Genomic DNA, 13,851 nt, shown 5'->3' on the forward strand with positions numbered 1-13,851 from the left:
TTTGTATAAAATAAAAATATGAACTTTTTTTTACACAAAGTAATCAGTTTTGAACGCTGTGCGGCGTTATCTGATACTTTCTACATATACCTGTGATGTGCATGTAGATAGTGCTTAGATATACGAGAGCCATAGTTATAATCGGTTTCAAAAATAGCTAGAGATAGAGAGATAGAATACTATAATAGATATAGAATACTCTTGATGGTTTGTCATTTTATTTAAAGAGGAAAAACAAGCGTTAAAATTTTTTTCATTTCTGCCCTGTCCATTTTGACTCCGAAATCTTTATGCAATGCGCTATCTGCTACACTATGTTCGCTCTCGAATATAAAAATAATATAAATGAATAATAATATAAATTAATATGATAATCATAGCATAATCAATTAATATTTTTATATGTAACAAAATTATAAAATTTTGTTTAAGTGACAGACTAATTTTGCTATGTATTCAACATTAAGTTATTTTACTATGTTAATATATTACATTGTAAATGATAAGACACTAGAATCTATCAAAGAATAATATGTTTCTTCCGCATTACTTACAATGTTACGCGCATAATGTTTTATATAAATAAAAAAATAATAACGATGTATATTAAGAAGTATCGAGATTACGAAAGAATTCGTTGCGCAAAAGTAAAGGCAATCGTTTATTTAATTTTTTTCCGTATTTAGATACAGTTCACACAAATATATACAGACGTTACTGAGCACATTTACAACGGTTTGTATTGAAATGTGTGATCGCGCGCTGCGACCAATATACAATAAGCGAACATGTACTTATCGATATGTCGCTTTAAAGCGAGGTATTGGCCGCGTTGCGCAATAATTAATATTGTATACAAATAAATTAGAGACCTAAATTAATTTATATAAATAAATCACTTAGGTACACGAATGTCACGATAGCTAGCGTATTAATTCGTCGTTTCCGCCTCGCAAAACGACGGTAATACTAGTCCGGCAATAAAATATATATTATATATATATATTATATGGTCCTGATCGTTTCCCGATTGCAGAAGTAAAATAGTTTGACGACAGAACACGCGGGTACCACGTAAATATCAAGAAATGATTATAATCTACGAATAAATATCACGTTATAAATATGTGCATTATTTGCAAAATATCGTCTTTCTTTTTTTTGCGACCACGCAACCGTAATATACGAACACTGGGGAAGATTGTACGTATTAGTATAATAATACAACGGGCCGAACGTACGGTACGCTTCGCGGCAGTGCGCCAAATTACGGTGCACTCGATCCTTCTGGCACTTAGATTAAATTGTGTGGCGATTCGCTTCATTTATGTTTCCTGTCTATCGGAGCGTATGTTGCGATGGCCGTGCAATTAATTAATTGTACAAGATATGTAATAAAAAATTATTTGTAATTGTAATCGTTTGGGAACAGTTCTTTTTAAACTTTTCATAAGTATAATAGATTGCAGGATAAAGTTAGGTACTTAGAAAATTCTCGTGTGCCAATGCGATAAATAAAAAATTCGCAGCAGTAATTGAATCTCCCGATACTTTCTTTTGGTTTAAGATTAATGAAAAACGGGATATATTCAATCTCACCACGCTGTAAAATATAATGGAATATAGTGGAAGACTTGGGCGTCTTCGTGAGGCGATTCCGTTCATTATTTATTATAATTTCACGGTATTCAGCTTGAATCAATAGATTTGTCTTTTTATAACTAAACTGATATACAGTTTCTAGAATTAAAAATAAAATAAATATTTGTTTGAAATTTAGGGAAAATGAGAAGGGAAGTCATAGTGCAGTCCAATGCAGCAATAAAAAAACAAATCTATGATGATGTTTCAAGCCTATCCGATAGTTTCTAGTTAAGTGTACTCGTATATAGGAAACTCATATACGTACACATCGATAGAAAATAATGTAAAATTACAGATAAACGTATTAAATTCATATATGTACACGAGAGATATTGAAAATTCGCTGTTGCTGTTCACTTTTCAGCCAGCTGAGCACATAAAGTTTGTCATTCGTTCATAGAGATCGGTTTATAAGCGAAAATATTCTTTAACGATACTCACGATACAATTCTTTCGTGCTAGCTTACATACCGGAATGAATTTACGATCTAAATCATAATTGAAGGATTTTTTACAAAAACAAAACAAGTTTATTTTTTTTAATCTGGATTATAGCGTCAAATCATTCTCTATTAGTAGGGCAACATCAAGAACAATTTTGTTCCAGGAAGAATCAAATAGAAAACGAGAGATATAAATATATATAAATTAATATTATAATAGTATAATATAAGTGAAGTAAAACATAAAATTTCTACAAGAACTAAATAGGCCTAAAAGTTCTTTATTCGTTTTTTAATGATTCCTCAAAGTATTAATCAAAGGCTAAAATTTTATTTTTGTATCTATTATATATCTAAAGAAAAATTATCACATTTATAGAATAAATGTTTAAAGATAAGTTTTTCAGTTTCTAAAAATTCAATTTCTTAGACTTGTTTTTTTAATAAAAAAATCCTTTAATTGTTGAAAGAAGATCATTCGCACAATGATAGCAATAAAAAATTATACTGGCAAACGGTTTGTGTGAGATATTGTCACGCGTAGTATACGTATTGATTAAACTGAAAAATTTTTATTATTACTTCGCTTATTTATAATCTTATCTGTAATAATTCGTAATTCAATCATAGTTATACTCTTTTATATCTTATTTATTTTCATCAGATATATGTATATATGTATATGTCGGTCGGTAGCTCGATGTGTTCATAAAATTTGGTCAGACTCTTTTATGCCTCTTAACATCACGATATGCTGCCTAGTATTTGTACGACGTATAATTACTTTGTAATTGAGAATAACTCTGAGATAACTGACATCAACATTTACTCATCCAATAGGACTATAGGGATAATCGTATCGTAAAGTGCGTAAAACTTGTTTGTATTTTCGTAGTCCATTGTCCAGCTAACGTATTGTCTATTACTGTTATTAACAAGTTTGTGTGATCATTTCGATTTACTGTGACGATAGCGATTATCCAACGATTATCGGGATTATCGCGTCAATAATTCTCTTACCAAATTAATTATAAATTCAATCAGGTCACCTCGATAACATTCTTACACCAAAATTCTTACATGAAATATCAGAAGCTCAGGATCTTAAATTTAGCGATATATTCTTAGTAGCTTGTTGATAATTTGAGCCGTGTAGGTACGGGATGATACAAGCAAGTCATATTTGAAATATGCGAAATCGCGCGCTGATTAACATCACTGAGAAGAGCGCGATATGATAATCCTTGCGATTTTCTCTAGCCATAAGCTGTTCACTGAATTATCGAGAATCCAACGAGGGGGGAACAAAAAATAAAGTAGACCTAAAACAAGGACGCGCATTTTTTTCGAGGATACTACATCAGCGCACCATCGTGGTAGACGCGGTGGTGTTACTCTCGGACGAATAACGTCCGCTCAACAAGCCCCCATTGCGGCGAGAAGCTAAGCTAAGTAAGTCCTGGGATTAGACTTCGACACACCCGCCGGGCCGTCTCCCTTGGTGGAGCACGATGACCATGCCTCCTCGGCCAGGCTGCCGTATCTCTGCACACCCGGGAAAGGAGGCCCGGAGCTCTGCGGCGAGTAGTAGCCGCCCTGCAGCTGATGATAATAATTGCCGCTGGACTGCTGCTGATATTGCTGGTACTGATCGCCGCCCGTCAGAACGTTGCTGTAGCCCGAGTAAGAGCCGTACTGAGATGAGGAGTACGAGGAGGAGGAATAACCGCGTTCGCTCAGACTGCGGTAAGGCCCCGAATGTTGGGGCCTACCCTCCTGTCAGACCGGGGTGCTCACCGCGGCCGAGCTTATGTACTCGATGTCGCCGATGCTTTTCACGCGCCGATGCCGTTTACCGCTTCCGGTCGACATCGGTCGCGGCGGAAGCTGCGGCGGCGGCGGCGAGTTGCTGCGGACGCTGCTGCTCATGTACTGGCATTGGCTGGCGAGGCTTCCGGTGTCCGAGGACGATGACGGTGACGCCTTCTCGCTTCTAGGCCGTAGGCCGAACGCCCTGCTCAGGGATCCCTACGAAGAAATGTGTCACGATTAGCGGGACTACGACTTGGGTGTCTACTTAGGCTTAGATGGATCTCGACTTTTTGAAGAGGTCGAAGCTATGTACGAGCAAACGAGCGACCGGAAGATCTCCAAGTACCAGTAGAATCGATTCGGATAATACGATAGAGTAAATGACGCTTTAAAGAAAGTTTCTAAAAGGCGAAAAATTGAGATCTCTTATAAAAATTTTCTTTTCAAATCATTAAAAATTTTGCTACTGGAGAAGTTACGTAAATTGAGTGGAAGAAACTAAGGGGTGCTAGTCGAAATTTAGATAGCAACTTGTGAGTTGTTAAGAAGTGAATTCTACGTTTATTTATTCTGTGTATATTACAACGAAAATTAATATTTTCAGTTTTGAGCATTGTTGTTTAATTCACATATAATGACAAAATTTCTCGCTGTCATGTTGGTTTTGAAAAATAAAACGTCGCTATCTAAATTTCTCTGACACTCGCTATTTTCTAGAGTGAGAGGATGAACGAATATGACAGAGAATTAGGATTCGCTGAGTGGCAGAGTGATTCTTGCAGAATGATTAGAAGCGGTGAACGTAGATAGGATGCACGTGCTATGACAAAGAGGATCGAGGGCTCGTCGTTTCTGTTATTTTGTCACTTTGCAGCGGCAATATCTTGCGACGCCCATCCTGATCGTCACTCACAATAATTCACAAGTGGTGTGCGGTGTGTCACAGCGGGATTAGTGGGAAACGTGTTGGGGGACACATTACACGAACATAAGATAACGTACTGGAATGTATATATTAATGGCGCATACCTGTGAGCTCCTCCACGACAACTAGCAAAAGGACGAAATAAGGTCGATTAAGAATCCAAACGCTGAATTTTCCACATTGATAATCGTCAGTTTATATTTACACAATCGATTATGACGGGGGGCCGCGACTCGCCGCGGCGCCGCCCATTTGCAGTCATAAATAATGGCCCGTTATAAATACGAACGTCTTCTACGTAATTCGAGCTGCATAAATGCATAATTTTAATTGCTACTCCGCTATAAAAGTGTACCTGAAGACACTCTGCTTACATACATGAGGAGGACACGTGTTTGGCTAACGGTATATGCTCGTTATATACAGTGTTTACAGTGTGGCGTACGTCGGTGTACCTTTGGGGCTGAGAATAGGGTAACAATCGCGATTAGGAGATGCGCAATTTCACCGCGTCTGCATTGAATAATACTTGATAGTCTGCTAAATATTTTATCAATTGCTTCTCTCCTCTTCAAATTATTTATTATGCGGAATTTAGAAACATATATAATTGTAACCTGGTTTCTATAGTAACGATAGATAAATTACGATATAATTATTGAAATAATTATTAGTTTAAAGAATCTTCTATTAAGAACACTTTATAAATATTGCGAAATGTTTTCGATATAGAAATAAAATATATAAATATTTCTTAGCATGAACAAAAAATTTAGATTTTTTTTTACGATGAGAGTAAAAGCGAATAAATCTATTCTCCTTCGCGCAAGTGTATCCTTTTCTCAGCGCGGCAGATTGTCTGGCAATCTGATTGGACTATAAAGACGGAAGGGTGTACAAGTAGATGATTAAATATAAGGAGGATGTGTTTTCGCGATCTGCACCATTTTCTATAATTATGGATAATACGGCTGCAAGGCTCAGGCTTGTAATCCATCAGTCTTTTTCTCTTTTACCTTGCGAACGTTTTTCTGACGCTGATTCAATGGATCGATAGTCGCGCGTTCAGGTGTCCCGCGCTCGACAGACCGGGCGCAAAGATAATTACTCGATTATTAAGTCTGTTGTACAATCAGTTCCTTTTGTATGATTACTCCTTTGCTCGCATTTTCAGGGTCTGTGCGATCGAGGTCGAGATCCAGTAGGTATCGTTTGGATCTCGACGAAGCGTTGCTTCGAACAAAGTCAATTAATCGCGTTAATTGGAAATTTTTGCTGCTTCGCCGAGATCGAGGATTTTCCTCCTTGAACGAGAAAGCGTTGTTCACATGAGAAGAACGCCTAATCGTTCCACGATGCCAATACATTTGCCATACTGATGGTTTCCTATTTTACTTTCCTAGGAAAGGATGTGGTTTATAGACACGAGTTTGCGACCGATCGAGACATTAATTTGATTGTCGCGATTGGATACATATGTACGAAATTAATGATAATAATGAATTGTTTTAAAGTTCGATCATAACGCATCATAATCATTTTTCCTAAAAAATTGATTGTAACAACTGCTAACATTGGTCACGATCAATTGCTTACTCACGTATCCTCGCAAAGACATTTTTTACAAAGTCTCCTACAAATTCAAGAAAAAAATTAGTTAAAAAGCATTATTTAAAAAGTTAGTATGTTTTTATATATATTATCCAAATGTTGATACTTATATTGAAATTAATCTTCATAGATTGCCGATTATCGGAGACTTTGCAAAAACGCGCTGCAATTAGTCAATCGGCAATAATGCAGCGAATCGGTAAACTTTGATATGATATAGAATAATGTACAAAAAACTTTAACAAAAGACTCAATGGATATATATGTAATAAATACCGAACCTTTTTCAAGTAAAGAAGACTGCAGGTCTGCGATGATCCACAGGATGCAGGGACAATGATTAACGTTAGGTCGAGCTCATAGCTCACAGCGTGTAATTTTGTTATTGACTCTCGTCATAAAACGTTGAGAAAACTATCTGGACGAAATTAAAATTTATTTCATATAGCGGATTTTATATAATTATAAACTTTTTATATAACAAATTAAAATTATTAACTTTTATAAATAGTGTACATTGTAAATAGTATTGTAATATTTTCTTTAATTGCCACATAAAAAGTATTTAAGAAATGATAGTCTGATCACAAAATATTATATTTTATACTTACAATTAGTACATTAAGAAAGAATGTTATATATATAATAATTTTAATTGCCATGCATACATTTTTTTATAATGTATATATTATTCTGATTTTCTGATAAATTGAAGAAATTTAAGGCAATTTTAAATGTATTTTCGCTTAAACAATTTGAAATAATGATTCTTTTCTTTTACGAGAATCAATAACAATTATCAAGGGAAAATATTTTGCTGCAGAATGTTATGCGAGCGTCTTTAACTAAGCGATGCCATGCAATCGTGCCAATAATTAATAAAAATAAAGAGCCAATGATTGGACAGATGAGATGCATGAAAGTGAGTGTGTGGAAACGGGAGTAAATGACTGCATAAATGATTTAAAATGGAATAATGAATGTTCTGATGAGTTTGTGTATTTTTTAGCGTGTTTGTGCTATGAAAGCGATTATCGATAAACCTGATTACAATTTGCCTAATTATTTGTTAATATATAAAGGAAATAATACCGTAGAAAATAATAATGGATATTTCTTGATTATAATACATACAGCTTAGTATCAGAATAGCTGAATAATTTTATCATAACGCGCGAATAAAAGATTTAGATTTTTATATCATTCCCAAATCTTCTTTTAAAGATTGAATAAAAGGAAGAAGAAATCTATTCATTTATGTAATCTTAATGAGATAAATATTAAGAATATCACATAAATATCATTTCTCTAAATATCAAATTTTCTACGATGCAATGATCATGATAAAAACAAGCATAGGCTTAAAGAAGCAACTTGCCAAGAGATAAATCGTCTAAAAGACGTATCTTGCACTATCCTTATCTCTTTTCAGGCCAATTTGAAAAAATTATACTATAAGAATAAATTATAAGAGAACACACACACATACACACATTGTATATATACATATGTATATATGTATATAATTTATGTATTTTTATAATTGACTTGTCGAGCTCATTATCAGAAATTTAAATAAATCCTTATGGAAAAATAATATTGCTTGCGATTAGGAATAATTAGAAAACCATTCAAATCCAATTTATTATACACTCTTCGTTCCAACAATTTTTTCACTAATCCAATAGTATTTTTCCACAAGGAAAAGAATTTGTATTAAAAAATAATTACTTTGGCAACGATTAACTGAGTCAACGACCCCTCGTTCGAAAGAGTTAAGGAAAGTGCAGAGGCAAGGCGGGGAGCGGCATCGAGTTCCTGGCACGCTTGTACGCGGACCAGTTCCTCACTGAATCTAAACAATACGTTACCCTGAGGCTGGATCTGCGTCTGTCGACGGTGCCGGTGTGGTTCGCCGTCATGTGGAGGGCCGACAGCGAGCTCTGGTGATGCTGTAGGTGTAGCGCTCTGCTCCCACGACCAAGACTACCGCCCGCGCTCGCGGTGCTCATCGGACGGCCACCCCCGCCGGTGCTGTTCCTCGGGACCACTTCCAGTTGACTTCTACGCACACACGCACACCATCCTTTTTTTCATGCACGCCTTCTTGCGTACACCTTGGCGTCCTTGGCGTCCGCCTAATATGCACATACCTCGGACACACGCACACGTGTAACACGTACTGCAGCGAACCACTTTACGGGTGAATATACTTCCTTTTTTGCAAGGTTTCTATTCACTCTTTGTTTCATTGGAAATATACTTGACAATATACGTATTTGATAATGACATATTTTTAACCCTTCATGGTCACCTGGGGTCTAGTACAGCCCCAAAAAAGTTTGACGCTCTGTATTTGATTATGAGTCATTATTTGAAAATTAGACAAATTTTTTCTCATGTTAAAATCAAATTTTCACATTCGCTACTAGTATTTCGGAACAATATTTTAAATTTATACGGTATTTTCTTTTTGTCGAAATAATGCAAGTGGTCAATACGGCAAGTAAGAACGTGAGCTAAAACCCGCTAGCTTATATCCCAATGTAATCAGTACGGAATTTTTCGGAGTTGTGACCATGCAGGATTAATCAATCAGAATTTTTAATCGTGTTTTTATTTAAGTTTTGTAAATTTTCCTGTAATCTGATAATTGGTTTGGTAGATAAATATTGACAGTGGCTCGCTGCAGGTGTATGACGATAGAATAAGATCTATCTTATATTGAATATCTAGTTACAACATAAATATACATACACAAGCATTTTGTGCACCACCGATATAGAGTAATGTATAATGTTTACTAGGCTGCTAATGCGCCGAGGATGGTCTCCTAAGGTAGAACCAACCGAGACGTATTTCCAGCCACACTAACCAGTCAGCGAGAGTAAACATCGAACAGTCAAAGATATATGTAAATATCAAAGTTGGCAAATCAGAAAAAGATAAAAGGAATCATAATGCAACTGTGGTGTGATTCCTGGCCAGAGAAACATTCGGGGAGCCTCGTCCACGAGACGGCTAAGGGAGAGAAAAACGAAATGATAATTACATTTTTAATAAGAAGGAGTTAATTGGTAATACAATTCATTTTAATAGTCAGAAGTATGTTAAAAGTATCACTTGAGGACTGCTTAAATAATGGAAGGCGCCTTCCCCATTCGGAGAATCTCTCGGATAGTGCAGAAGGGGGTAGAGTGCAAGAGCGAGGTATCTGACCAAGGATTACACCACGATATCACTAAGATTAACATGTGCTGTACATAGCGCAGTGCAGTGCAGGCGGCAGCTGTGGGCTACGGCTCAGCTATGAGAAACATTACCGGTGGATCCGCGATCGAGTGGACTGCAGACCCAGCGAATCGCACGCTGCAACTGTGCCGAGTACCTCCGACGAAGTACTCCGGCGCGTTCCACTGGGCGGTAATCGCGTATGTTTGTATATGTACATTTCATATATATATTTATGTCGATTGTAACTGTATACTGTATTTACGTGTGTGTATGCCCGATATATTCAGGTATGGCATGTGTATTAAGACTACGAGTACCTTTTTTTTTGCGATGAGCGCGCTTTTGTTCTATAGCTCTAGATATATTAAGGGAGTCCACATTTTAGCGCAATTTTAATTACCGGTACGCTGATAAAGGCAATTCATCGAGGCTATTAATACTTTTTAATGCTGCTTGATGTCTATTTAACATCGAAAACTTTTAGTGGAACTGTAAAAGTTTCAACGAGTCTGCTCGAGTTAAATTCGCGATTATCTGTGTATTTCATAGAAGCATCATAAAATTCGAATGAAAGTCGTGCACTCCCTTCATACTCTCCATCATCATTTCCGGGTTGGTTCCCGAAATATTTACAACTTCCTCTCGAGATTCCTTAGCGATATGTTAAATTACGTTTTGTCGGTTACGAAAGCTTTCTGCGGAAGTTCAGGGATACGTTCCTTACACGATGTAACTAACTTTACTCGTAGAAATTCTGGAAAAGTAACTGCCTATCGATTAATGGCGACTATACAGTAACAATTTTTTTTCTCTCTCCCTTTCATTTTTTTTTCACGAGCTAACGCTATTCTACGACGCGAAACGCGAGTTATCGATCGCTCGCGATGAAGAAGCGAGGCACACGCTTTGCCAAACAAGGGTTTGTCGAGATTTCTCCGCGCGAAACTCATTTCTCCAAAAACGCTTCTCCTACCGAGAGAAAGTGGAAAAAGTATTCCCGACCACTTGCCCGTGCGCGCGGAACATTAAATAAGTAATTGACTGATGCTCTTTGATGCTCTAGCGAAAGTCTTAACTGTCGCGATCAAGACTAGAGATCGCGATCGAATGTATACGATCTACGACGATTTTAACTTTGGCCGTCGGTCGCACGTGGATTGGACGCGGAGTCCGGCGTGACGTGTCGTTCGTTGCTTTATAACTTGCACCTGCTGCTTCCGTTTCGAGAATACGTCGACTTCGGTCGACATATGGCCCGAGTCGATCGGAGGAGATAAGAAAGAAAACGAATCGTGCACGATTTCATCCCTCGTTACGTTACATTCTTGCCTCGAGAAGGAACCTTCTAAGAGCATCTTTTCGCGGCGAACGTAAAAAGAAAAACTCAATTCTATCTTATTGTCTTTCATCTATCGCGATCATCGTTTTGAATAGAAGAATCGAGCGTCTTCTTTTTATCTTCCTTTTTAGCGTCCGAAAAAATAAATTCTAGACACAAAAAAGTTTAGCATTAAAGCGACGCTAAGTTGCTAATAAGTCCCTTTGATTTCGTAAACGAGGATATCCCATGTGATAAAAATATCTCATATTTTATTGAGATTTAAAAGAAATGTTCGTTCTATTGCATGACTCGACAAAAAGGATTTAAAGCGCGCGTCCTCTTTGACGTACAAAGCACGGGGAAAGCAGGTAACGTGAGTTCGAGTGACTTCGAGAGGCGTCTCGAAATTGACGATCGAATTCCCGAGGAGCTCTAAGGAGATGCCCTCGAGGCGAGGAATGTCCGAACGCGGTTTCGTAGGTGCCAATTAGTGTTCCGGAGACGTCGTCCCGTCTCGTTGACGATGAGAGCAACGACGACGTCATTCCGATTAGTGAGCGTTGTCCAGTGTCGCCTCTGGATGACAGTAGACTGAATACCTTGCTGGCAGAACGAGCGCTTCTAATTCGGCGGTAAGGTGTCGTCTAATCATGTGCTTCGCTGGCGGTATACCCAAGGCGGTGGCCATGGTGTCGCCGGTGAACGACGGCTCCAATACAACCAGAGCACCGTGTACACCCGAGTCTGTGGAAAATAGTTTTTCTGCGTTAAAGACGAATGATATCAATAGTTTGTGTAAATGTTACCCGTGTTTAAAGGTCTTTTTTTTAGTAGGCCATATTCTTATTTTAAATAAAAGAAAGATATGTTACGCTGCAATCACTGGGATAAAATTTGTTAAAGGTGTAAAAACAAAAGTATTATATATATATATATATATATATATATATATATACATATATATTTACATAATTTTTTAGCAAATTTATGTATTTAAATTTTGCAAACTATATAATAAATTGTCATATATAATATATTGCAACAAATTATAACTTATAAATTTTTTTTATTTTTAAAGTATATAATTAATCTCACGTGACAATACAATTCAGCTTCTAAATTGTTATTTTTAGAAAAAGGGTATGCTACGCTGCAATAATCACTGCGATAAAATCTGTTAAAGATGTAAAGAATTATATATATATCTAATTACATAATCTTTTAGCAAATTTATGTATTTAAATTTTGCAAATTCTAATAAATTGTTATATATAATATATCGCAACAGATAACTTGTAAAATTTTTAATTCTAAAGTTATATAATTAATCTCTTTCACGTGGTAATACAATTCACCTTTCAAATTCTCAGCATATTCCGTGAGATCGATATTCCTCGCCCACCGAATGAACCTTTGATTCGTCCAGACCAAAGGATCCGTGTCAACCTGTTCGCATTGATGTCTCCTGACAGCGAGAGCCTATCACAAAGGCATGACGTCATCTCTTTGATTGTTCAATTGCAATTATATCGTTCGATTAATCTTCATGGAGAATTGATTAAGCCTTTGTCTTCATATGTTCCTCATGAACTTAGCAAGGTATTGTAATATTATTTCGATCGAATGTGCAAATTCTCTTACCTGTCGATCATAGTTCAGCATCCGCAGCAGATGAATTCCATGAACTATGCTGGCCTGATGAAATTTCCTCGTGACACCGAGTAGTTTCTCAAGCTCTTTCTTGCTCAGATGGTCCAGCATACGGGCGTCCACCATATTAGTGGCGAAACTCTCCGAGTACTGGGCCAGGCCAAGATCTGGCAGCCATTCGGAGCTCACCCAGGTGTGACCGAGCTGAGCGATACAGGGATATCGAACGTGACTCGGATGTCGATGTTCCTCGATAGCCAGACGCAGTTTCTTTCGATGAAGCGGGTGAGTTACGCCTAAACCGGCCTCCAGTTCGGCGTCGCTTAGTTCAAGTAGAACCTGAAAATGTTATCGCAATAATAAAAATTCAATTAATCAACAAGCATTTTAATCGGAAAAAATGTTTCTGTAAAATGTTGCTAAGATATAAAGATTTAAAAAGGAGACTTTGCATTTGTAATCGAGTCTTTGACACGGTTTGATAAGATTAATCGCAACTTAAACAAATAGACCAATTTCCGCACTTGCGTATGTACACTATTATATCAACAGGTTAAACTGGTTTAAAGCTCGCTGGTGATGGGAATAGGTGATAAATCCCTTACCTTGCCCGATTTGACATTCTCAGCACATCGTGGACCATACTGCGGCATCCCGAGAGCCACCTCTAACCAGGCTAAAACGGTCGGGGCTCGCCATCGCTCCATGGGCACGGAGGCTGCTTCTCGGAGCAAACGAAGTTTCTCGGCGTAACCCTCTTCAGTGAGCGGCGACCACGATCGATATGGATCAAAGCCGTCTGAGCCCTCGTTACCGCCGCTGCCACCGCTGGAGCTGTTTGCCGTCTTCCGATGTCGCGAACGGGCGAACACTCTACTCAGAAGGGAGAACATTGATCCGGTCACATTAATGCACTGATATCCAAACGCGGAGAAACATGGTTTTATTTTATCTCATTTTATTTTATTTTTGTGCGTTTTCTTTGCAATTAATAATATAATTAAAAATATTATACATATTGACATTATACATATACATTGTTAATTTGTCAAATTGTATCTAATTTAAGTCGTATCTCAATCATTTTTATGTCATTATCTACATAATACATTATATTATTAATTAACTTAAGAAATGTGTCAAATTTAATTCAAATTTAATTCATTATTTATTAAATGCATATTACATTAATATGTGTAATTGCTATTTTG

The 13,851-nt window shown here is 37.1% G+C and overlaps 1 protein-coding gene across 9 annotated transcripts in view; it reads right to left on the bottom strand.

The window, feature by feature from the left end:
* Positions 1-633: 633 nt before the first annotated feature.
* LOC105837405 (kazrin) overlaps positions 634-13,851 on the bottom strand; it is a 93,260-nt gene continuing 80,042 nt past the window's right edge. For 3 of the 9 annotated variants that reach the window (XM_036283155.1, XM_036283156.1, XM_036283160.1), the window contains 8 exons: positions 13,246-13,513; positions 12,632-12,979; positions 12,346-12,469; positions 11,590-11,734; positions 8,307-8,499; positions 6,717-6,743; positions 4,929-4,949; positions 634-4,115 (listed from right to left, as the gene is read on the bottom strand). In XM_036283155.1, the coding sequence (XP_036139048.1) occupies positions 3,867-4,115; positions 4,929-4,949; positions 6,717-6,743; positions 8,307-8,499; positions 11,590-11,734; positions 12,346-12,469; positions 12,632-12,979; positions 13,246-13,513 (1,375 nt within the window). In that variant the 3' untranslated portion in view covers positions 634-3,866. Of the gene's footprint in view, positions 4,116-4,546; positions 4,950-6,716; positions 6,744-8,306; positions 8,500-11,589; positions 11,735-12,345; positions 12,470-12,631; positions 12,980-13,245; positions 13,514-13,851 lie in introns of those variants that run through there. The other 6 variants (XM_036283158.1, XM_036283157.1, XM_036283159.1 and 3 more) reach the window with 6 other exon arrangements.

The sequence above is a fragment of the Monomorium pharaonis genome, chromosome 2 (assembly GCF_013373865.1).
Source record: "Monomorium pharaonis isolate MP-MQ-018 chromosome 2, ASM1337386v2, whole genome shotgun sequence".
Lineage (NCBI taxonomy): Eukaryota > Metazoa > Arthropoda > Insecta > Hymenoptera > Formicidae > Monomorium > Monomorium pharaonis.